At 44.0% G+C, this 24,053-nt stretch overlaps 2 protein-coding genes across 2 annotated transcripts; one reads left to right on the plus strand and one right to left on the minus strand.

The window, feature by feature from the left end:
* Positions 1-220: 220 nt before the first annotated feature.
* Positions 221-4,979, plus strand: B3GNT4 (UDP-GlcNAc:betaGal beta-1,3-N-acetylglucosaminyltransferase 4). Its single transcript, XM_061141985.1, has 2 exons — positions 221-333; positions 3,789-4,979. Exon 2 carries the CDS (start codon positions 3,796-3,798, stop codon positions 4,867-4,869), a length of 1,074 nt encoding a protein of 357 aa, XP_060997968.1. The 5' UTR covers positions 221-333; positions 3,789-3,795; the 3' UTR covers positions 4,870-4,979.
* A 315-nt stretch (positions 4,980-5,294) lies between these two features.
* On the minus strand, positions 5,295-24,026 carry DIABLO (diablo IAP-binding mitochondrial protein). Its single transcript, XM_061141986.1, has 6 exons — positions 23,903-24,026; positions 22,918-23,044; positions 19,509-19,640; positions 16,137-16,247; positions 15,567-15,663; positions 5,295-6,107 (listed from the first exon to the last, which is right to left on the minus strand). Exons 1-6 carry the CDS (start codon positions 23,950-23,952, stop codon positions 5,908-5,910), a joined length of 717 nt encoding a protein of 238 aa, XP_060997969.1. The 5' UTR covers positions 23,953-24,026; the 3' UTR covers positions 5,295-5,907.
* Between the last annotated feature and the right edge of the window lie 27 nt (positions 24,027-24,053).

Here is a 24,053-nt window from a genome sequence, read left to right on the forward strand (position 1 = left end):
GGGTTGCTGGCCGGGGGAGCTGGAGTGGGGCTGGCCAGGGAGGAGCCGGGAAGGAACTGGCCGGAGGAAGCGGGTGCCTGGCCGGGTACAGCCAGGGAGAGCCGGGGAGGACCTCTTGGCCCGCAGGTGCGTGGGGTGGGAGGGGCCCCGTCCTCCAAAAGCCCCGCCCCCGAGCCCGACCTCCGCGGCCGAGGCGGCGGCGGTGCGCGGGCGTGGCCAGCGCTCGGGGGCGCCGCGGAGCGCCGCCCTCCACCCGAGCCCAGAAGAGCGAACGGTGCTCACCTGGCGCCGCTGCGCGAGCTCCTCGCCTGTGCCGACGGCGTCACGGCTCAGGTAGGGCGGCGAGGGGCGGGCGGACGGGTGTCGGGTCTGGGGCACCTGGAGCCCCTCTGCGGGGAGGGGCCTGTCCCAGTGTGAGCAGAGGGGTGCCGGGCCCCTGCCCGGGAGGGGCCATGCGCCGACCTGGTTACACTGGGGTTGTGGTCGCCCTGCCCGGCGGGAGCCGCTTCCTGCCCGCAGTGAACCTTTGGGGCCAGGGGGAGCTCTCCAGATACCTCTCGGCTTCTGTTCGCCCCTGTGGGGCAAAAATGCCGAATTGCCGGAGCTGGGGTTTGGCCGGGGGCAGTCCGGGGTCGCTTGCTCCGGATTCCCCGTCGTGCAGCGCTGCTCACCGTGCCCCGGGCCGGAGAGGGGTGCCCACCGCGAGGCTCTGGTCCCTGCTCTGGCGACCCCGCGGGACTCTGCGACCCCACAACAGTCCTTTACGGACTGTCGTGTGGAGAACGAACCAGCCCTTGACCCTTTCATTCATCGAAGCATACCAGGTCACCGAGACCAGTGAGGATCCCAGAAGCAATTTTCAGACCCTTAGGGCTCAGCACCCACTTGAGGGTAGGGAGTGCATTCACCGAAGCTCGTGCCAGTTCGGGACCAGGCTTGGGAGCTCACAGAATGGAGGGAGGCTTATGTTTAGCAGGCACTGAACTGGATTCACAGTAAGTGCAGTGGAGTGGGGAGCAGAGGAACGGCCCCGTCCTTGCGGTGGGGAGTTGGGGGTTAGCTCCCGCAGTGGAGCGCCGAGGAATTGGGCGCACTGGGAGCGCTGTGGGCAAAGGGGCAATCGGGTCCACAGCGCCTCTGAAACGCATAAGTCAAAACCAAACTGCTGGCTTTGCGCCCTTCTCGGTAAATTGCGCCACCAGTCTGTCCCCACTCTTCCCCCTCCCCTGGTGTCCTCTCCGGCAGCTAGCGTATCTCCCACACCTGAACGCCATTTTCCATGCCTGCAATCCATCTGGGCCTTCGGGCACCCCAAGGCCTCCAACAGTCTCAGCTGCGCTCCCTTACTGACTAATGCAAGAGTTTGCCAGCTGCTTTCTTGTTTCCATTCTTGCCCTTCCATAAAACATCATCTAAGCATCAGCAGTAGTGACCTTTCAAACAATGTAAATTCTTTTTACTGCCTCTGCTAAATCCTCTAAGGGATCTCCGCAGTGCTTACAATAAAGCCCAAGATCTTTCCCAGAAACTTCACTATGGATCTTGTACGTGACCTTTCTCACGCTTTTGCTCCTGCTTCACTACCTACCACTTTCCTCCTTGTTCTTTACACTCCAGCCACACCGCACAGCTCCTGTCCTCTGTCAGGAGCTCTGTACTCAACTGTTCCCTCTGACCCAGACCATGCTCTCCCCTCCTCTCCCTCCTCCTGCTCCCCAGATCTTTAATGAAAAGTTTATTTCTGGCTGCACTGGGTCTTCCTTGCTGCTCGCTTGCTTTCTCTGGTTGTGGTGAGCAGGGGCCACCCTCTAGTTGTGGTGCTCGGGCTTCTCATTGAAGTGACTTCTCTTGTTGTGGGTCACAGGCTCTAGGCATATGGGTGTAGCTGCCCCACGGCAGGTGGAATCTTCCCGGACCAGGAATGGAACCCATGTCCCCTGCATTGGCAGGTGGATTCTTAATCACTGAACCACCAGGGAAGTCTCCCCCTCCTCCAGACCTTTATGTGGTTTGGATCCTTACTTTGTTCAGTTCTTGCTCAGGTGTTGTTTTTCAGGGAGGTCCTTCTAAACTACTGTTGGCTAAGACAGCCTTCCGGGTCACTATATTCCATCACACTGCTTTAATTTCTTCTCAGCACTCTCTGAGGTTTGTACTGGCTTCTTGGACTGTGAGAACTGGGCCCCTGCCAGTTTTGCCTGCTACGGCAGCTATCAGTTCAGGTCAGTCCCTCAGTCTTGTCCAACTCTTTGCGACCCCATGGACTGCAGCACACCAGGCTTCCCTGTCCATCACCAGCTCCTGGAGCTTGCTTAAACTCATGTCCATCGAATCAGTGATGCCATCCAACCATCGCATCCTCTATCATTCCCTTCTCTTCCTGCCTTCAATCTTTCCCAGCATCCAGGTCTTTTCCAATGAGTCAGTTCTTTGCATCAGGTGGCCAAAGTATTGGAGTTTCAGCTTCAGCATCAGTCCTTCCAATGAATATTCAGGACTGATCTCCTTTAGGATGGACTGGTTTGATCTCCTTGCAGTCCAAGGGACTCTCAAGAGTCTTCTCCCACACCACAGTTCAAAAACACAGTTCTGGCAGCTGTAAGACATGCTTTTGGGGGAGTGGCAGCAGAGACAACAGGGATGAACTTAATGCAGGTAGACTGGATTGAAGTGACGGCTAGCCGGTCCAGGACATGGCAGGGAGGTGATGAGGAGGGAGACTGAGGCCTGGTTCTGCTCCTGTGATCTGTGGGTAGGTTACTGTGCTGAGTTACCATTTCTCAGCCTTCTCTTTGGCTCACCGGCAGACTTGCTAAGAGAAAACCGGAACTCAGTAAGCAGCAGGAAACTGGCGAGAGATGGCTGCAGGGGAGCCTGATACAAGTCATTGGCTTCCCTGTTTGTTTCATGTTCTTCCTGTGCATGTTTTTGTGTTTTTCCTAAAGCCCTGTTTAACTGACTCCCCAGGAAACCCACGCTCCGTGGGGCGGGTGTGGAGGGTGTGTTCTGTGGCCTCTGTCACCTGCTGCGGCCCTACAGTGGTTTCCTCCCCACTCCCCAGGGGACCAGACGCCCTAAGGACAGTGTCTGGGGCTGTCATCTCTTGAGACTGGGTCTTCCATCAACAGACCACTCTCGAGTTTCTTTCTGGAAATAAGTTGTGTCATTTTCACTGAAACTCATTAGGTACTCGAGTTTCTTGGGAAACATTGAAAACACTTGTGGTGTCTCAGTTATCTAAAGTGACTGCAATCATTTTGGAGAAAAAGTTGAGCCAAGTTCTCTAATGACAGCAGAAGGGAAGCAAGGGCTGGCACGGCAGGTGTGCTTGGTCTGTTCTATGGGAGAGGGGGCTCCGGAAAGAGCCAGAGGACACGCTGAAGAAGATAAAGGACCTAGTTGCTGGGAGGCTCGGTGGTTGTGGCGCACAGGCTTAGTTGCTCTGAGGCATGTGGGATCTTCCTGGATCAGGGATCGAACCCGTATCTCCCGTACTGGCAGGCGGATTCTTTACCATTGAGCCACCAGGGAAGCAGAGATGCCAGAGACATAGATTCGGCCCCTGGGTGGGGAAGATCCCTTGGAGGAGGAAATGGCAACCCACTCCAGTATTCTTGCCTGGAGAATCCCATGGACAGAGGAGCCTGGTGGGCTACGGTCCGTGGGGTCACAGAGAATCGGACATGACTGAGCAACTTAGCACACATCTAGGATGGTGGGTTGCTCTTGGATGGAGGAGGTGGAGGCCGGGCCAGGACTGCGTCCGCTCACCGGCTCTCTCCTTGCAGGACCGCCATGTTCCGCAGGGTGGGGTGGCTGGTCCCGTACAGCCTTGCACTGTTGCTGCTCAGCTGCCTGTTCTTTCTGAAGAAGGAGGCCCAGCCAGCGGGGGGCCCCATGGCCCGACAGCCCTTCTGGGCTCCCCCAGGGCTCCGGCGCAGCCCGTGTCTACCCAACCACACAGTGGCTAACGCCTCCCTGTTCCTGCCCACCCGTCACCGCCTCTTCTTGACCTACCGCCACTGCCGCAACTTCTCCATCCTGCTGGAGCCTTCGGGCTGTGCCGAGGACACCTTTCTGCTCCTGGCCATCAAGTCGCAACCCGGCCATGTGGAGCGGCGCGCAGCCATCCGCAGCACGTGGGGCCGGGCGGGAAGCTGGGCTAAGGGCCGGCAGCTGAAGCTTGTGTTCCTCCTGGGGTTAGCAGGGCCTGCTCCCCCAGCCCAGCTGCTGGCCTACGAGAGCCGCGAGTTCGATGACATCCTGCAGTGGGACTTTGCTGAGGACTTCTTCAACCTCACACTCAAAGAGCTGCACCTGCAGCGCTGGGTGGCTGCTGCCTGCCCCCAGGCCCATTTCATACTAAAAGGAGATGACGACGTCTTTGTCCATGTCCCCAATGTGCTGGAGTTCCTGGATGGCTGGGACCCAGCCCAGGACCTCCTGGTGGGGGATGTCATCCGCCAGGCCCTGCCCAACAGGAACACCAGGGTCAAATACTTCATCCCACCGTCCATGTACAGGGCCCGCCACTACCCGCCCTATGCTGGGGGTGGGGGGTATGTCATGTCCAGAGCCACCGTGCAGCGCCTCCAGGCGGCTGTGGAAGAGGCTGAACTCTTCCCCATTGATGACGTCTTTGTGGGGATGTGCCTGAGGAAGCTGGGGGTGAGCCCCATGCACCACGCTGGCTTCAAGACTTTCGGAATCCGGCGGCCCCTGGACCCTCTAGAGCCCTGTCTGTACCGAGGGCTCCTTCTGGTCCACCGCCTCAGCCCCCTGGAGATGTGGACCATGTGGGCACTGGTAACAGACGAGCGACTCAAGTGTGCAGCTGCCCCCTCGTCCCAGCTTCCTGGGGTGGGCTGAGCGAGTGGACTGTTTAATTTTTCAATCATGATGAGAAATAAGGAACCCTGCAACCTGGCCCTTGACAGGCTACAGGGAACGCTGACTTTGTTTTGTAAAGCCCTCCCAAACCTTGCTGACTTTGATTAAAACACTGATATCTGGCTAACTTGTACCAATATGTGTTAAATGGGCAAAACATGCAAATGCTGCCAGAACTCCACGAAGCACTGGGGCACTCCTGGAGCCCTTGGACTCTTCTAGTCTGGCCGGGGCGGGGGGGAGGGGGGGTGTGTGTGTGTGGTGAGGCGTGCAGCCGGCAAAGGAGGGCCACTGCGCAGGACTCCAGAAGACACACACAAACATTTTCTCTCTTAAATGCAAAAAAATTATTTTCCTTCAGATACAATAGAGAAACTCCAAGAAAAAGGGAAATGAGAAGCATGTGTTGGAGTAAATCCTGTTGTGAGCACCAGATAAACACTCCATATTCAGTCCCATAAGAACAATGGACTTCTGGCTCCTCAGCCTGAGAATATCCTTACAGGGCACTGAGGCCAGAAGGCATTAGAAACACTCAACACAAAGAAATCTTATAAACAGGATAGTTTCCTTTTTCCCCCCAAACTCACGTCCCTATGGAGGAAGCAAATACTGAATCGTATTAGAAAATGTAAATAAGATGGGAAAACTGAGGTTAAACAGCTACTGAACTTGTGGACATGACAGAGAAGGCCCCCTCTCTCTGGCCAGGTTGGTGAAATGCTCTGGGTGGGAGGTAAAAAGATCCATGGATGGGTGAGAGGGTAACTCTGCTGAGTGGGGTGAAATGTTAAATAGGGTGCTATTTAGCTCATGGGCTAAGAGCCAGGTCCAGTACAAGCCTGAGACGGTGGGGACAGGGGTCAGGCACTCACAGCGACCTCTGGTCTGATGGGCCCGGGCAGGACCTGCCACTGCCTCTCTGTACAGAGGAAGCCGTGCTAACCCGGGGCCGGGTGGCGTCTGCCCTTGCCTTCCCCAGGCTGAGCGGGCAGACGCGGGCAGCACTGTGGGGCCTCAATCCTCACGCAGGTAGGCCTCCTGCTCCTCCAGCTCGGCCCTCTCATTCCCGTCCTCCTGGGTTTTCTGTCGGAGTTCTTCTGTCTGTGCTTCTGCCAACTTGGTTTCCGCCTTCTGGGAAAGCTGGCGTACCTCCTGCACCTGCGATTTCACCAGCTGGATGTGACTCCTGGCTGTTACAGAGGCCTGGTCCGCGCCTGCCGGAAGATGGGCCATTTATGCTGAGTGGACACAAGGAAAGCCTGGGGGCTCTTTGTGGTTGTACCTGAGCCCTCCCCGCAGAGTAGAGAACCTTCTACCTATACAGGTCGGTTTTCCTCTCTATTGTCAAAACCCTGGCATCTTCCTCCAGCTATCAGCAGTCATCATAATTATCAAATGCAATTCCCACAATCATCTTTATAGCTACACAACTATTAGTATAGGCGTTTTAAGATTTTAATTTTTTAAACTACATTCAAGTAATAAATTTCTACCTGACAAATGAAGAGATCACTAACAAAATTGTCAAAGCTCTATCTTTTGGAAGTTTAAAGAGCATCTTTCTCCTCCTTTAAAATGTTACTATAAAGTAACACTTCATCTACTAATTAATACTAGATGGGCTGCTGTTCAACTCATGAACCACAAAGGCCAATTAACCTTTTTTAAAAGTTACTGAATTCACAGGGAATACACAGTAAAAACCTGACTCTAAACTGACATAATGGCCTAAACAGTATTTACTGAACACATTTTGCAGATCTATTTTTGAGTGCTATCATTTTTTGATACCTGTTGCTAGTGTATTTCATCATATGAAAGTCACTCAGTTGTGTCTGACTCTTTGTGACCACAAGGACTACACAGTCCACGGAATTCTCCAGGCCAGAATACTAGAGTGGGTAGCCATTCCCTTCTCCAGGGGATCTTCCCAACTCAGGGATAGAATCCAGGTCTCCCGAATTGCAGGTGGATTCTTTACCAGCTGAGCCACCAGGGAAGCTCATATAGATGTGCATATTTAATTCATCTACAGAACACTCGAGCAGTTCTTTTCTATCTTACTGCATTAAAGAGAACCTTTAGTACAATGATAAAAGGTAGTGGAGAACAGCAGGCACCCTTATTTCTGACATTGATGGAAATGTTTCTCATATTTCACTATGATGTACGGCTACTTTTATCATCTTAGGAAAACTCTAATTGTACTTAATTTAGATTTAAATCATAAATGGACACTACATTTTACTGACGCTTCTTGGGGCATACCAATGTATGATTACAGAGGTGGCTTTTCTCTGTAAATCTACTGTAGATAACCTTAAGCAGTGAATTAAATGTTGATAGGTTTTTGGGTTTTTTCCACTATGTGTACATAAGACCCTTTAAACTTTATTTTTACTGAAGTAGAGTTGATTTACAGTGTCGTAATCACCGCTGCACAGCAGCATGACTCAGTAATACAGATGTTCTTTTTGCAAATATTCTTCCCCATTATGGTTTATCATAGGATACTGAATATGGTTCTCTATGTAATACAGCAGGACCTTGCTGTTTGTCCATTCTATACATAAAAGCTTTTACCCGCCAATCCCAACCTCCCAGTCCATCCCTCCCCCAGCCCCTCAGGAACCAGCAGTCTGTTCTGCATCCATGTTTGTTTCATAGATAGGTTCATTTGTGTCATGTTTTACATTCCACATATAAGTGATATAATATGTGTGTTTTTCTCCTTCTTACTTAGTATGATAATCTCTAGTTGCATCCATGTTGCTGCAAATGGCATTCTTTCTTTTTTATGGCTGAGTAGTATTCCGCTGTATATGTGTACCCCCATCTTCTTTCTCCATTCTTCTGTTGATGGATATTTAGATTGTTGCCATGTTTCGGCTATTGTAAATAGTGTTGCTATGAACATAGGGTTGCATATATCTTTTTGAATTATAGTTTTGTCTGGGTACATGCCCAGGAGTGGGATTGCTCCATCATATGTAGTTCTTACTTTTCTGAGTAATCTCCATTGTTTTCTGTAGCGGCTACACCAACTTACATTCCCACCAATAGTATACAAGGGTTCCCTCTTCTCCACACCCCCTCCAGCATTTGTTATTTGTAGACTTTTTAATGAGGGCCATTCTGACTGGTGTGGGGTGGTACCTCATTATAGTTCTGATTTACATTTCTCTAATAATTAGTGATGTTGAGCATCTTTTCATGTGCCTATTGGCCATATGTATTTCTTTGGAGAAATATCTTACATGTTCTGCCCATTTTCTGATTGGGTTTTCTTTTTGTTGCTGTTGTTCCACTGTGTGAGCCGTTTGTATATTTTGGAAATTAAGTCTTGTCGGTTCACACTGTTTGCAATTATTTGCTACCATTCTGTAGGCTGTCTTTTTTGTTTGTTTCCTTTGTTGTGCAAAAGCTTCTAAGTTTGACTATGTCCCATTTATTTACTTTTTTTTTTTTTTGAGGTTCAACAAAGAGTTTATCAAAGAGGGGGAACATCCAGCTAAGACTAGAACCTTAGAAGGTTAGAAACACACCTATTTTAAGATTTGCAGCCTAAACGCCAGATAGGAGTAATAAGGAACCCCAATGAAGGACTCCTCACATAGAATTCCATTACAAATTAATAACAGGTTATCATAAGTGAGGGAAATGGCAGTATAGCAGAAAGAATTTATTTTAATTTATACCTCTAATTAAGCAACATTTGAAACTTTTTTGTTTAGTGGAAAGTCTTTCTGTTTATCTACTGCTTAATAATAAAATACCCCCAAACACACACACACACACACACACATATATGTATAACTCACATACCATTAAATTCCCCCTAAGGCATACAATTCAGTGGTTTTTTCAGTATATTCACAAATTGGTCAGACCATCACCACTAATTTCAGAACATACAGTGTCAAGTGTAAACTGTTAGTCGCTCAGCAGTGTCCAACTCTTTGCAACTCCATGACTGTAGCCTCCCAAGCTCCTTTGTCCATGGGATTCTCTAGGCAAGAATACTGGAGTGGGTTGCCATTTCCTTCTCCAGGTTTACTTTTGTTTTTATCTGTATTGCCTTGGGAGGCTGACCTAAGAAAACATTGGTATGATTTACGTCAGAGAATGTTTTGCCTATGTTCTCTTGATAGGTTTTTTCCCCCCAGTGTTGAATTAAAATTGTATTTTGAAGGTATATGGCTATTTTTAATTTATATCTATCCACAAGTGATACTGAGCTGTAGGTTTTTGTTCTAGTGCTAGTCTAGTCCAGTTTGGGTTCAGGCCTATGGTGGCTTTGGTGGTGGTGGTTTAGTACCTAAGTTGTGAGTTGTGACTGACTCTTTGCAGCCCCATGGACTGTAGCCCACCAGGCTCCTCTGTCCAGAGGATTTCTCAGGCAAGAATATCAATGCTCAACATCACATAATTATTAGAGAAATGTAAATCAAAACTATAATGAGGTACCACCTCACACCAGTGGGTTGCCATTTCCTTCTCCAGGGGGTCTTCACAACCCAGGGATGGAACCCATGTCTCCTGCATTGGCAAGCGTATTCTTCATACCATGGAAGCCCATGGTGGCTTTAGACAGTTGGGAGGCTTGTCATCATTTTCTGGTATACTTCCCGTAACACAGGATTTATGTTTCATGAAGATTTGATAAAACTCTCGCACAAAACTGCGTGGACTTAGTGTCTCATTTGGGGGCACAGATTTTTTATGAAAACTGTTTCGACTTTTGTGGCTGCTCCTCTTGCTTTGATTCTTCCTGGGCCAACTTAGGATTTATATAAATATCATAGTATTCTCTTATGATTAAAAAAAATTCTCTAATAGCTCTTTCTGGGCTTCCCTGGTGGTCCAGTGGTTAAGAATCCATTCGCCAATGCAGGGGACATAGGTTTGATCCTTGGTCAGGGAAGATTCCACATGCTGAGGGGTGACTAAGCCTATGTGCTACAGCTACTGAGCCTGTGCTCTAGAACCTGTGCTCTGCAACAAGAGAAGCCACCACAGTAAGAATCTTGAGTGCCAAAGACTGTGCACCAAAGACCCAGTGCAGCCAAAAATAGATAAAACTATAATGGCTCTTTCTGATGTTACTTCTGCTCTCAAAGTTATACTTACTAAACCTTATTTTCTTTATTCTTTACAAGGAACGGGGTTTTTTGCCTTTTCGACTATTTAGTCTTCTTATACCTTTTATTCGGCACTGTCTGAATTTGCTTGCTTTTCTTAACTTTCTGGGCTAAAAGTTTATTTTCAGGACCTCTTGGCACAGGGAACATTACCTGTTATTTATGGTTGCTGTGTTTGTATTTATGACATGCACCTTTAAATAAGGGGTCCGCTTCTATTTAAGAGCTACTTTGTCTACAACGCTCTAGGTCTCTGCTGTTAATGAGACTTGTCATGATAGTTCTGAGTACTTTTCAAATTTCCATTTTTCTTTATTGAAGTACAGCTGATTTACAACAGTATAGAAATTTTAGGTGTACAACATAACTACTCACAACTTTTAAAGGTTATAAACCACTTAGTTATTATAATAATATTATGTACAGCTCTATTTCTCGTGCTGTACATCTTTGTAGTTTATTTATTTTATACATAGTAGTCTGTACCTCTTCTTCCCTTCTCTCTCCCCACTGGTAACCACTAGTTTGTTCTCTATACCTGTGAGTCTGTTTTGTTATATTCACTAGTTTTATTTTTTAGATTCCACACGTAAGTGATATACAGTACTTGTTGGTGTCTGACATTTTACTAAGCCTAAACCCTGCAAGTACATCCATACTGTTGCAAATGGCAAAATTTCATTCTTTTGTGGCAGAGTAGTATACACACACACATCTTTATTAATTCATCTGCTGATGGACACTTAGGTTGCTTCCAAATCTTGGCTATTGTAAATAATGCTATGAACATAAGAGTGCATACATCTTTTCAAATTCATAGTTTAGATTTCTTCAGATATAGACCCAGGAGTAGAAAGTAATTAGGGCTTCCCAAATGGCGCTAGTGGTTAAGAATCCACCTGCCAATGCAGGAGATGCAAGGGAAATGGATTTGGTCCCTGGGCTGGAAAGATCCTCCAGGGGAGGAAATAGCAACCTGTGCCAGTATTCTTGCCTGGAGAATCCTCAGGGACAGAGGAGCCTGGCGGGCTACAGTCCACAGGGCCACAGAGCTGGACACAACTGAAGCAACTTAGCCCACGTGCACACAGCGCAGAAGGGAACTGCTGGATCACACAGCAGTGCGTTTTTTCGGCTGTGCTGCACACAGCAAAAAGAAAAAAAAAGATTGTGGGATTTTAGTTCCCTCACCAGGGACTGAACCTGTGCCCTTGGCAGTGAAAGCGTGGAGTCCTAACCACTGGGAAGCCACAGAATTCCCAGTTTTCAATTATTTTACAATTCTTTTTAAAAAAATGTTTTGAATAGTTGATTTACAATGGTGTTAGTTTCAGGTGTACAATAAAGTGAATCAGCTATACATATACATCCATCTACTCTTCTTTAGATTCTTTTCCCATATAGGTCACTACAGACTGTTGAGTACCTTGTGCTATACAGTAGGCCCTTATTAGTTACCTATTTTATATATAGTAGTATGTATGTGTCACTCCTAAGCTTCCAATTTATCCCTACCCTCAACCTTTTCCTCTGAAAACCATAAGTTTGTTTTCTGTATTTGTGACTCTATTTCTCTTTCATAAGTAAGTTATTTTGCCTTTTTTTTTTGGTTTCATGTATAAGCGATACCGTATACTGTTTTCTCTAACTTCGCTAAGTATGACTCTCTAGGTCCATCCATGTCGTTGCAGCATTATTTCATTCTTTACTATGGCTGAGTTATATTCCACTGTATATATGTACCACATCTTTCTCATTGCTGTAGCTGCTCCTATTGTGGAGCATGGGCTCTAGGGCATGTGGGCTCAATGACTGCAGTTCCCAAGCTCTAGAGCACAGGCTGAGTTGCTCCTTGACATGTGGGATCTTCCTAGACCAGGGAACAAACCTACATGTCCTGAATTGGCAAACAGACTGTCTACTACTGAGCCACCAGGAAAGCCCAGTATGTACCACATCTTTATCCACTCCTGTTGACGGATAGTTTGGTTGCTTCCACATCTTACCTACTACAAGTGGTGCTATAGTCAATATTGGTGTGCCTGTATTTTTTTGAATTATGGTTTTCTCCGGATATATACCGAAGAGTGGGACTGCTGGATCATATGGTAGTCCTATTTTTAGTTTAAGGAACCACCATGCTATTCTCCATAGTGGCTGTACCAGTTTTTCATTCCCACCAATAGTGTAGAGGGTTCCCTTTACCCTTTCAGCATTTATTGTCTGTCATTTTTTGATGATGGCCAGTGTGAAGTTATATCTCATTGCCGTTTTTGATTTGTATTTCTCTAATTAGTGATGCTGAGCGTCTTTTCATGTGCTATTGGCCATATGTATTTCTTTTTTGGAGAAATATCTACTTGACTGTTCTGCCCATTTTTTGATTGGGTTTTTTTGTTGTTGCACTGTATGAGCTGTTTGTGTATTTTGGAGATTAATCCTTTGTGGGTTGCTTCATTTGCAAATATTTTCTCCCACACTGAGCGTTTTATTTTTGTTTGAGTTCCTTTACTATACAAAAGCTTTTATGTCTAATTAGATCCCATTTGTTTTTAATTATTCTAGGAGGTGGATCAAAAAAGATATTGCTGCAATTTATGTCAGAGTGTTCTGTGATTTCCTCTAAGAGTTTTATCATATCCAGCCTTACATTTAGGTCTTTAAATCCATTTTGAGGTTATTTTTGAGTATGGTGTTAGGGATTGTTCTGATTTCATTCATTTACTTATAGATGTCATTTTCCCAGCACCACTTCTTGAAGAGACTGTCTTTTCTCCACTGTATAGTTTGCCTCCTTTGTCATAGATTAGTGTGACCACAGGTGTGTAGGTTTATTTTTGAGGAACCACAGTACTGTTTACCACAGTGGCTACACCGTTTTACATCATCACCAACAGTGTACTAGGGTTCCCTTTTTTCCACATTCTCACCAACATTTGTTATTTATGATCCTTTTTGATAATAGCCATGCTGACAGGTGTGAGGTGATATCTCATGGTGGTTTTGATTTGCATTTCCCTTAGCAATGCTTAGTGATGTTGTGTATCATTTCATGCACCTGTTGGCCATCTATATGTCTTTGGAAAATTGTTCAGGTCTTCTGTCCATTTTAAAATCAGGTGTGTTTTTTATATTGAGTTGTGCAAGTTAAATTTCCATTTTTATTTTTGGTGAGGAAGGGGATATCAAGAAATATTTCTGAGTCTTTGTCACAAAAATCAATTTTTGTACATGTTTATATACTATTTGTATTGGAAGAGTTTTTTTGGGGGGGGAGGGCAACATTTTGTATTCAGTATATGTATTTGGTCAGGCTTTAAAAAAAAAAATCCTGTTCCAGCACCTAATTGCTTTTTTTATGTTTTGACCTGTGATCCTGAGATGTGTGTAAAGCTCAATTTCTCCTTGTAAATCTATCAGATTTTGCCTTATTAGGCACACATTTCAAGAGTGATGTCTTGATAAACTGTTCTGTCCTTTTTAATGCTTTCTGTCTTGAATCCCTCTTCTAACACTGCAGTCACCTTTTTGCTCAGCTTTCTTTTTTATAATATTTCAGTTTATCTTCTTAAAATACCCAATCTTCCTATGTGTTGTTTTAGATGTGCCTTTGTAAACAGTTTTAGCTAGAGTTATTTTTTTAATATGAAGTATCATTTAATAAGTAAATTTATTCTTTATTGTGATTACTGATGGTTGAATGTGTTCCTTTACTCTGCATTTTCTAATTAACAGGCTTTCTTCAACCTTTAGCCTTAACTGAATTTATTAAGTTTTCTTTGTCCCTTCCCTGAATTCTTCTGAAGTGTTTAACAATGTCTAATGTTAAGCCAATGTCTCCCTTCTCAAACAGTGAAGCTTAGCATGCTTTCACTGCTTTCCCAAACTGATTTCAGATTACTTAAAAATTTAACATTCAGAGCTTCTGACAAGTTGTACTAAATTTTGTTCATTATTTTTGTTATTGCAGGTGCTTCTGATTTTTTTTGTAAAACACTTTTTCCAGAAAGCACATGCAGCTGGTAAACCGTGAGTCTCTGTAAAGGTCTTTCATGCTTACATTTTAATAATATTTGAATGGTTACTGATTTGTCACCTTGGATCTTAGGGTTGCAGATATCCTTCCTCTGGGGCTTTATCTTATGGCTCAGAAGGTAAAGAATCTGCCTGAGATGCAAGAGACCAATGGGTTTGATCACTGGATCAGGAAAATCCCCTGGAGAAGAATGGCTACCCACTCCAGCATTCTTGCCTGGAGAATTCCATGGACAGAGGAGCCTGGTGGGTTATAGTCCATGGGGTTGCAAAGAGTTGGACACTACTGAAAGACTAATACACACACACACATATACTTCCTTTGTAAGTATTCTATTTTTTTCTTATAGTTTTTAGGATTTTTCTCTGTATATTTTACATTCTGAATATTTTTTTGCCATGTGAGATACACTTATTATTTTAAATTCTGTTCAGAACCTTTGTGAGCCCTTTCAGTCAGTTCTGGGAAAATGTCTTTTTCTTAGATAATGCTTGTAGTTTACTTTCCCTCTCTTCCTGCTAGATCTTAAGTTGGCCTAGTGAGTGGCCAAAGCTGCCTGGTGATGTTCTCAGCAAGTCTCCCTCTTCATTGTACCTGGAAACCCTGCTCCCATCTTTGGTGTGCCATTAATGCTATTTTACGCTTCTGTTGTTTTGTTTTTCATTCCAGTCCTGTTTGCAGAATCTCTCGATTCCTTGGGCATTAGTTAACTAAGAATTCTTTCTGTATTTACTTAAAACATCTTTTACATCTTTAAGATTTCAGAAAACAAAAACATTTTAACAAACCAGTTTCTTAAAAATTTTTATGGTGACATAGTTTGGGACCATTCAGGTAAGATGTCAAATGAGGATTTCCCTCAAAATACATTAGACAATCATTCAACCTCAAGCCCACTGGATGGATAGTGATGGTTAAAAAACCCCTGGTGAATGGGGCACCATTCTATACTGGGAGGCACTAAGGTAGAGAGGATGACGCCCTGGCTACCAGAGACAAAGGCTTTAGGATTTGACCTAACTTGCTGAATCCCAGTTTGGCTGCTTATTTACTGGGTACCACAGCATGCTCGGTGAATTATTTAACCCCCTCTATCTGCCAGTTTCTTCATCTGTAAAGTGGGAATGATAATAACAACTTCTACTTTAAAAGAACTGCATGGATTAAAAGCATCTATAAAATGTTTACCACAAAGCCTGAGATATAGATAATATTCACAGATTATCTGGGCTGTTAAAAAGTAAAATCCTTAACTATTTGGAAGCAATCAAAATTTCTAACTGACAGTTTTATTATTTTTCATTTTCTAGACACCACCTAGCTTCTACTGGTCTGGTCTACAAGGGCATTAATTTTTCTTTGTGTAAATGAAAACAATATTGATTAATATGCTGGAAACGGGAACATCTTCTCACAAAGTAAGAGCCACAGTATCCCTCATTTTTCAGCTAGATGAAAACTCCAACAGCACCTCTACAGTAAAAACTTTAACCTACCAGTTTGGTAGGCAGCTTCTGCTGCCATCTCTGAAAGACTGACGGCAGTCATCCAGGTGGTTTCCAACTTCAGGTACTCTTGTTGTTTTGAAGTCATCTATGAATTAAACAAAAGCACTTCAGACAACATGACTCTTCATTAGTATTAAGCACATTTAAATGGACTTCTTCAGTTCAATAGCAGTTTGAGAGAAATGCTGCTGCTAAGTCACTTCAGTTGTGTCTGACTCTGTGTGACCCCACAGATGGCAGCCCACCAGGCTCCCCCGTCCCTGGGATTCTCCAGGCAAGAATACTGGAGTGGGTTGCCATTTCCTTTTCCAATGCATGAAAATGAAAAGTGAAAGGGAAGTCGCTCAGTCGTGTCCGACTCTTAGCAACCCCATGGACCGCAGCCTACCAGGCTCCTCAGTCCATGGGATTCTCCAGGCAAGAGTACTGGAGTGGGGTGCCATTGCCTTCTCCGGTTTGAGAGAACAGTTACTGGTAAAACACCTTCATTCAATAATTTAGATACCACAATGAGGTAGGAGCAGTAACACAGAATAATCCAAGTAACTCTTTGCTTACCTCAACTCTAGCTCCTATAATCACCTGCCACACTTCATCTTCCTCCTGTGAATTCATTTTCCCAAGTAAACTTGTGTATTGTCGGTACAGAGAAATTAAGGTATAAACAGCCTAAAAATACAGAACAAATTAGTAAAATAAGTGAGGCATATTAGGGTGAGACTTACATCTCAATGTGATGGAAGTCCCATTGCTGCAAACTGGCTGTTCAGTCCTCCTGTCTCATTGAACCTCACCACTGTGTGAAGTAAAGGTGTTATCTTAGGACATCAGTATCTCTTGTTAACTTTTGTGTTTTAAAATCTTGTTAGCAATTCAGACAAACAAAGAGAACAAAATGCAGATGGAAAACTCAGAAGGCTGAGAATAAAGCTGCTGGAAAATGAAGGGTAAAGAAACATATATATTACTTTAAATGATTCTGATTATCCATATACTCTATTAAATCAGTGGCTTTCAAACTACCCTCACCCAGAAACCCCTGGTGTTGCTGGTAGCCCCAACTGAACCAGATCAGCATGCTCCCCCTGTCTTATATACTGAGTTGCCCTGTCTTATATACTGAGCTGCTATATTTAAGACTTTTCTTTTAAAAAGGGTTCCTGGACAGTGAGGCCAACCAGAACCCCTTCCCTGTGGTAAGTGTCCCATTTGCAGGGACCCTACATTAAATGAGGATCAGCAAAACTAATTTAAAAATATATATGCACCCCTATGTATACAGCAGCCCTATTTACAGTAGCCAACATATGGAAGCAACCTAAATGTCCACTGACAGATAATGCGTAATGAGGATGTGGATATACAATGAGATATTACTCAGCCACAAAAAGAATGGAATGGTGTCATTTGCAGTAACATGGATGATCATACTAAGTGAAATAACCCAGAGAAAGACATATATCACATATATGTGGAGTCTAAAAAAAAAATGATACAAATGAACTTATTTACAAAAGGGAACAGACTCACAGATATGGAGAACAGACTTGTGGTTGCCAATGGGGAGAGGATGGGTGGGTGAGGGATGGATTGGGAGTTTGGGATTAGCAGAAGCAAATCATTATATAAAGAATGGATAAACAACAGAGTCCTACTATATAGCACAGGGAACTAAATTCACTATCCTGTGATAAACCATAATGGAAAAGACTATGAAAAATGTATATGTGTATATATACATATATATATATGCTAAATATGTGTGTGTATATATATATATATAAAACTAAATCACTTTCCTATATAGCAGTAAATAACACTAAATCAACTATACTTCAATAAAAAAACTAAAATGAATAAATAAAAAGTAATAAAGGCCATATATGACAAACCTACAGCTAACATCATACTTGATGAAAAGCTGAAAGCATTTCCTCTGAGATCAGGAACAAGACAAGGATGTCCATTCTCATCACATTTACTCAACATAGTTTTGGAAGTCCTAGTCACAGCTATCAGAGAAGAAAAAGAAAAGGAATCCAAATTGGAAAAGAAGTAAAACTGTCACTGTTTACAGATGGCACGATACTATACATAGAAAATCCTAAAGGTGCTACCAGAAAACTATCAGAGCTCATCCATAAATTTGGTAAAAATTAATACACAGAAATCCCTTGCATTCCTATACACTAACAGCAAAAGATCAGAAAGAGAGATTTAAGGAAACAATCCAATTTACCACTGCAACAAAAAGAATAAAATACCTAGCAATAAACCTAAGAAGGCAAAAGACCTGCATTCAGAAAATGTAAGATACTGACGAAAGAAATCAAAGATGACACAAACAGATAAGAGACATTCCTGGACTGGAAAAATCAGTATTGTGGAAATGACCATACTATCCAAAGCAACCTACAGATTCAATGCAATCCCAATCAAATTGCCAAGGGCATGTTCACAGAATAATTGGAATAAAAATTTTACATTTTATATGGAAACACAAAAAACCCCAAATAGTGAAAGCAATCTTGAGAAACAAGAATGGGGCTGGAGGAACCAGGCTCCCTGACCTCAGACTACTACAGAAAGTAATCAAAATAATATGGTACAGAAATATAGATAATGGAATAGGATTAGAAAGTTCAGAGACAAACCTATAAAACTATGACCACCTAACCTATGACAAAGAAGGCAAGAATATACAATGGAAAGAAGACAGTCTCTCTAATAACTGGTGCTGGGAAAACAGGACAGCCACATGCAAGAGAATGAGAACACTCCCTATCACCATACACAAAAAATAATCTCAAAATAGATTAAAGATCTAAATGTGAAGCCAAATACTATAAACTGTTCTGAGGAAAATATAGGCAGAACAAGTCTTTGACATACATCACAACAAGATCTTTTTGATCCACTGCCTAGAGTAATGAAAATAGGGTCTAATTAAAGCTTTTGCACAGCAAAGGAAACCATAAGTAAACTAAAAGACAACCCTCAGCATGGAGAAAATATCTGCAAATGAAGCAACTGACAAGAGATTAATCTCCAAAGTATACAAATGGCTCATGCAGCTCAATATCAAAAAAACAACCCAATCAAAAAATGGACAACAGACCTAAATAGACATTTCTCCCAAAAAGACATACAGATGGCCAAAAAAGCACATGAAAAGATGCTCAAATTACTAATTAGAGAAATGCAAGCTATAATGAGTTTATCACCTCACATTGTCAGAATGGCCATCATTAAAAAAATCTATAAACAAACTCCGGAGAGGGTGTGGAGAAAAGGGGACCCTCCTACACTGATGGTGGGAATGTAAACTGGTACAACCACTATGGATAACAATAGGGAGGTTCCTTAAAAAACTAAAAATAGAACTACCATATGACCCAACAATCCCTCTCTTGGGCATATATCCAGAGAAAACCATAATTTAAAAGGCACATATACCTCAGTGTTCACTGCAGCGCTATTTACAACAGCCAGGACATGGAAGCAATCTAAATGTCCATCAACAGAGAAATAAATTAAAAAGATGTGGTACATATATACAATAGAATATTACTGTCATAAAAACGAATGAAATAGTACCATTTGTAGGGATATGGATGGATATAGAGGGTGTCACAAAGAATGAAGTAAGTCAGAAGGAGAAAAAAGTCACCTAATATTGCTTATATGTGCAATCTAGAAAAATGGTACAGGTAAACTGATTTGCAAAGCAACTTTTTTTGGTCAAGGGCCAGAGAGTGGTCTGTTTGCAACTATTCAACTCATGAAAGCAGTCATAGACAATACACAAACAAATGAACCTGGCCATGTTCCAATCAAACTACAAACACAGGCAAGACTGGATTTCATCTGTGAGCCATAGTTTGCTAATGATGGATTTAGATGATCAAGATTTAACGAGGAGACACTTACCTTAGTATATTCAGTGATTGCTTCAATCAATGCATATGTGGTCTGAGAGAGAAAGGTAGAGGTGCTATCTGTTACCAAAGACACAGCCCTCCGCATTAATGTATCGTTACTAAGAGAATGAGGCTCCGGTTTCTGAAAGACACAAACATTTTTACTTAACTTTTAACCTAAAGCTCAAGCTGAGATCACAGCCAAGGGAAAAACGCAATTCTCACACTGCAACTACACTCTGCTGCTTCTGTGTTAGCTTTTTCTTTTAAAGCTTTATTTGTGCTATTAAAGACAACATATGAAAATGATTCTACTGTATGCTTTCTACCTACTTTTATTCATCATTCTCTGCTCCGAAGAGCAAAGTATTCCTTTTTATAAAAGACTAGTACTTATAATCACAAATTTCACAAAGTTATGATTCTTCATTACCACAGTGTTAGATGCTTAAAGATAAGAATCTTAAAGATTTCAGATGGAAGAGGAGGAGTTGAAGCTGAGAGTGAACTAAAAAATTAATACAATCAAGTACCATGGGTGCTATGGAAGAAGTCTGGAGGGGTGCACATAAGGGAGCAATCACATCAATGTTAAATGAGAATAGTTTAGAAAAGGTTTCACAGAGTTGATAAGGAGTTAAGCTGAGCCTAAGAAAGTAAACGGCTGGTGGAGAGGGCAAATCGCTCTTGATTGAGCTGTACATGCACAGTCTTGGTTGGGGGGAGCGAGGAGACTCTTTGCTCTGACCTTAGCTGTTCTATTTGAAAAAAACAAAAACCAGTATAACCAGCTCATGAGTTAAGGGGGCTGTGACCACCTTGATTAAATACTGGCAACTGTGATGACTCTCCCCTTTCTCTCCCTCAGCAGAGGACTTATTCAATCAGAACTAACAAACCAATCCCTCTATTATTTGTTATCTCATTTTTGCTATTTAGAGCATAAACACATTGACGGGGCCTGGGTTTGATCCCTGATCCGGAAACTAAATCCAACATGTGGCAACTAAGAGTTCACATGCCACCATAAAGATCAAAGATCTCATGTACTGCCACTAAGACCTGGTGCAGCCAAAAAAAGATACATGAATAAATCATGAATTATATTTATCACACATATTTCATTCAATCAAATAAACAAGAATTTATTATGTACCTCTTGCATTGAGGAGCTAGAGAGCATAACGATATCCCCTCTGCTCATGAAAAGCTAATTTTGACTTATTCTGGTAAGTTAAGTCTTCATAATACCCTCCTTTTTTAAAATCTAAATTTATTTTTATACCACGCTCAGTTGTGTCTGACTCTTTGCAACCCCATGGACTGTAGCCCACTGGACTCTTCTGTCCATGGGATTTCCTAGGCAAGAATACTGGAGTGTGTTGCCATTTCCTCCTCCAGGGGATGTTCCCAACCTAGGGATCAAACCCCAGTTCTCCTGTGTCTCCTGCACTGCAGGCGATTCCTTACCTGCTGAGCCATCAGGAAAGCCTATCTATTTTTGGCTTCATCAAATGCCTTCCATTTTACAATGCTTATTTACTTGTCTCTCACCACAGTCCAGGTATTATTACTCTGGTTGGGGGAAGATTCCACATGCCCGTGAGGCAACTAAGCCCCAGTGTCACAACTACTGAGCCTGCGCTCCGCAACATGAGAAGCCACTGCAGCGAGAAGCCTATATACAACTACAGAGTAGCCCCTGCTCACCGAAACCAGAGAAACCCTGAGCGCAGCAGTGAAGACCCAGCACAGCCAAAATGAATGAATAAATTAAAAAAAAAACACACAGGGGGTGGGATCTGTGTCTGAAGACAAGCAGGATTAGAATGGACAGGTATCCTGGGTTAGATAAAACAAGGAGGAAAATACATATGATGCAAGCAGGGGATATTTGGGAATCCAGCCTGGTTGCTGAACTATGAGGAAGTTCTCTGGATTTTAGGTTTTTGACACAGAATGGAGAGCCACTGCAGGCTCTGAAGAACGGAAGTGGCAATGCTATTCCTGCAGGAGAGTGAGTTGAGGCTCCTGTCAACCAAAGGCTCCTGACATCTGACCTAGAACGGAGTGAGGTAACTAGGGCTTAAGAACAACATGCAAACTAGAAAGGACAAACAAAAAAATCTTCTGGAGGAAGAAAGAAAAGGCTGTCCTAACTGTGACTGAAAATGACCTGGTGTCCAAGTAAGCCTTTTTAGGTTAAAGATTATCAGTCTGCAGAGATGAGGGCCGAAGTAAGGCACCGAAAGGAAAGGGCTCATGAGTAAGCCTCAGAAGATGCTGAAAATACTTGTGAAAAAGGGAATTAAAAAAAAAAGGGGGGGGGGAATTAATCTTGCTGTCATGATTAAACACGCATTTAAGTATCAAGTACATTTTGCCAAAATGTTTGCTGGTTTCCTATTCAGTTCTTCCTGATAAAGTATATAACCAATGGTTTTAAAATAAGATATCACTTCCCTATCAGCTGTCTACTTGACAGCTCCACTTAGACAACATTTCCAAAATTGAACTCTTAAATTTCCTCCTCCCAAAATCCACTCCTCTCCATCCCAGCATCTGGCAACACCATTCTTTCAGCTGCTGAGGCCTTTTAAAACCACTGGAAATTAAGTTATATGGTTCACATCTAACCCAACAGCAACACCTGCTGACCGTTAGCCCACTTCTCCCCACCTGATTCAGGCCCTCGATCATCTCATGCCTGGACCCCAACTGGTCTTTTTAGTTCCACACAACAACCTTTAAAAACTTATGTCAGGGGTGGGAGGGAGGCTCAAGAAGGAAGGTATATATGTATACTTATAGCTGATTCACACTGTTGTATGGGAGAAACCAATACAATAGTGTAAAGCAATTATCCTCCAATTAAACATAAATTAAAAAAAAAACATGTCAGACCATAATAATCTTATGTTAAAATCCCGTGGCTTATCATAATAAATTCCAATGCTTACAACGGCATACAAAGTACAAACGTCGAAGTACATTTTGACCCGCCGCTATCTGTGAGCTCATCTGTTTTTCTCATTCCACTGTTTCCTCCTCCTCCTCTCCAGAATGTGCGATTTACAAAAGCAGAAATCTTCTTGTGTACGACACATAAAAGTTGCCCCATAAAGTTTTTCTGAATGAAAAGATTATTTTCTGTAATACATTCTTTTCTTTCTTCCCTCTTTATACAATTTGACCAACTTGACATACCAGTTTCTACCAAATGAGACCATCAAAATGAGGATATTAATATATCTGCTCAGCCATGAAAGGATGCTGATACAGCATACCATCACCTGGGGTTGGGGAGAGCGCTGGGTGAAAACTATTAGAGCTTGTCAGATGCTTCATTGCCTGTTCGAGACTTCAGAGGACACAGTACAAAAAAAGCCAAAACACTGAGTGACAGGGTGGTACTTCACCTGGGCAATAGGAACTGCACACAGAGTGACCCCGAATCCCACAGCCACCGTTTTGTGCCATGGTCTTATCAATTCCGAGAAACAGCGCTTCTTAAAGTTAGCCACGACTGGAACACACTGTCTGTACCTAGAAAGAGTTTAATAAGTTTAATAAGGCACAACCACCCATCTGTAAGAACCTCTTCAATTTACGTGGAGGGGTTGGAGACTCAAAGTGGGGCCAGGCTGGAACGCAAATGACGACGTAGGGTGACTTTTCACAGGACGGGACTCAGTAGGGAGCGGGGCGGACAAAAAGGCCTGGACTCACACAAACAGGCAATCACTACTTGGCTCCCCCTGCGCGGGAATGCGGGCGGATGGTGGTGGAGTTTAAGAGGTACCAGGTGTAGACGGGTAAATAGTGGTCTCAAAGCTTTTTAAAAACTAAGGCCCAAATAAAACGCTTCTGCAGGCAGGATTTAGCGCTGGTCTTCTGGCCTAGGCTGCAAGGGATCTGCTGGTTCCTGCGACACGATATTGAGCCCAGAGGCGCTGCGAGGGGAACCAGGCCGGCTGGGAAGCCGACCACTTCCGGAACTCCCCCGCCCTCAGGGAAAACTCCCTCCGGCAAGCCACCGCCAGCCAAGGCCTCTCCCCTTAATTATCCCTTGTGACTTCGAGAGGTCAACCGAAGTCATTTTGCTGGCAGACCGAGACGCCCTCAAAAAACAGACCGAAGTGGGGGAATGCTCTCTCGGCAGGTGAACAACGAAAAAGCCGTCAGTGGGACGTGAAGTCCGGGCTTGTCCCGGGAGGCTGGAGGCCTCAGAGCCGGAGTAGGGGCGAGGCGTCCTCAAAACTCCGAGAGGGGTGGGACGCCGTGACCTGGTCGGCCGAGCAGCGAAGCGCGAGCCCGCAACGCTGGGGGTGCAGTCTGGTTACGGCGCTCTCAGCGTTCCCACTCTCCGTCCGACCCTGACCTTCTACACAACCGCAGCGGTACCTGAAAAACGAGGATACGCTCCGAGAAAGCCAACTCCTTAGAGCCGCCATTCCGCGGCGGCAGGACTCCAGGAGCACACGCCGGAAGTGATGGCACTCCGTGAGCAGGGGGCGGGGAGCGGCCGCCTCTTGAGAGGGCTTAGTCCCATGAC

This window comes from Dama dama, chromosome 5, assembly GCF_033118175.1.
Source record: "Dama dama isolate Ldn47 chromosome 5, ASM3311817v1, whole genome shotgun sequence".
NCBI lineage: Eukaryota > Metazoa > Chordata > Mammalia > Artiodactyla > Cervidae > Dama > Dama dama.

Bases quoted from the DNA above. Each gene is read 5' to 3' on its own strand.
- B3GNT4 (XM_061141985.1), top strand. From the start codon at position 3,796: ATGTTCCGCAGGGTGGGGTGGCTGGTCCCGTACAGCCTTGCACTGTTG.
- DIABLO (XM_061141986.1), bottom strand. From the start codon at position 23,952: ATGGCGGCTCTAAGGAGTTGGCTTTCTCGGAGCGTATCCTCGTTTTTC. The intron at 15,664-16,136 runs GTAAGCAAAGAG...TTTAATTCATAG, and splicing joins TTATAGGAGCTAGAGTTGAG to ATGACTTCAAAACAACAAGA. The intron at 6,108-15,566 runs GTAGGTTAAAGT...ATCTTCCGGCAG, and splicing joins AGAAGCTGCCTACCAAACTG to GCGCGGACCAGGCCTCTGTA.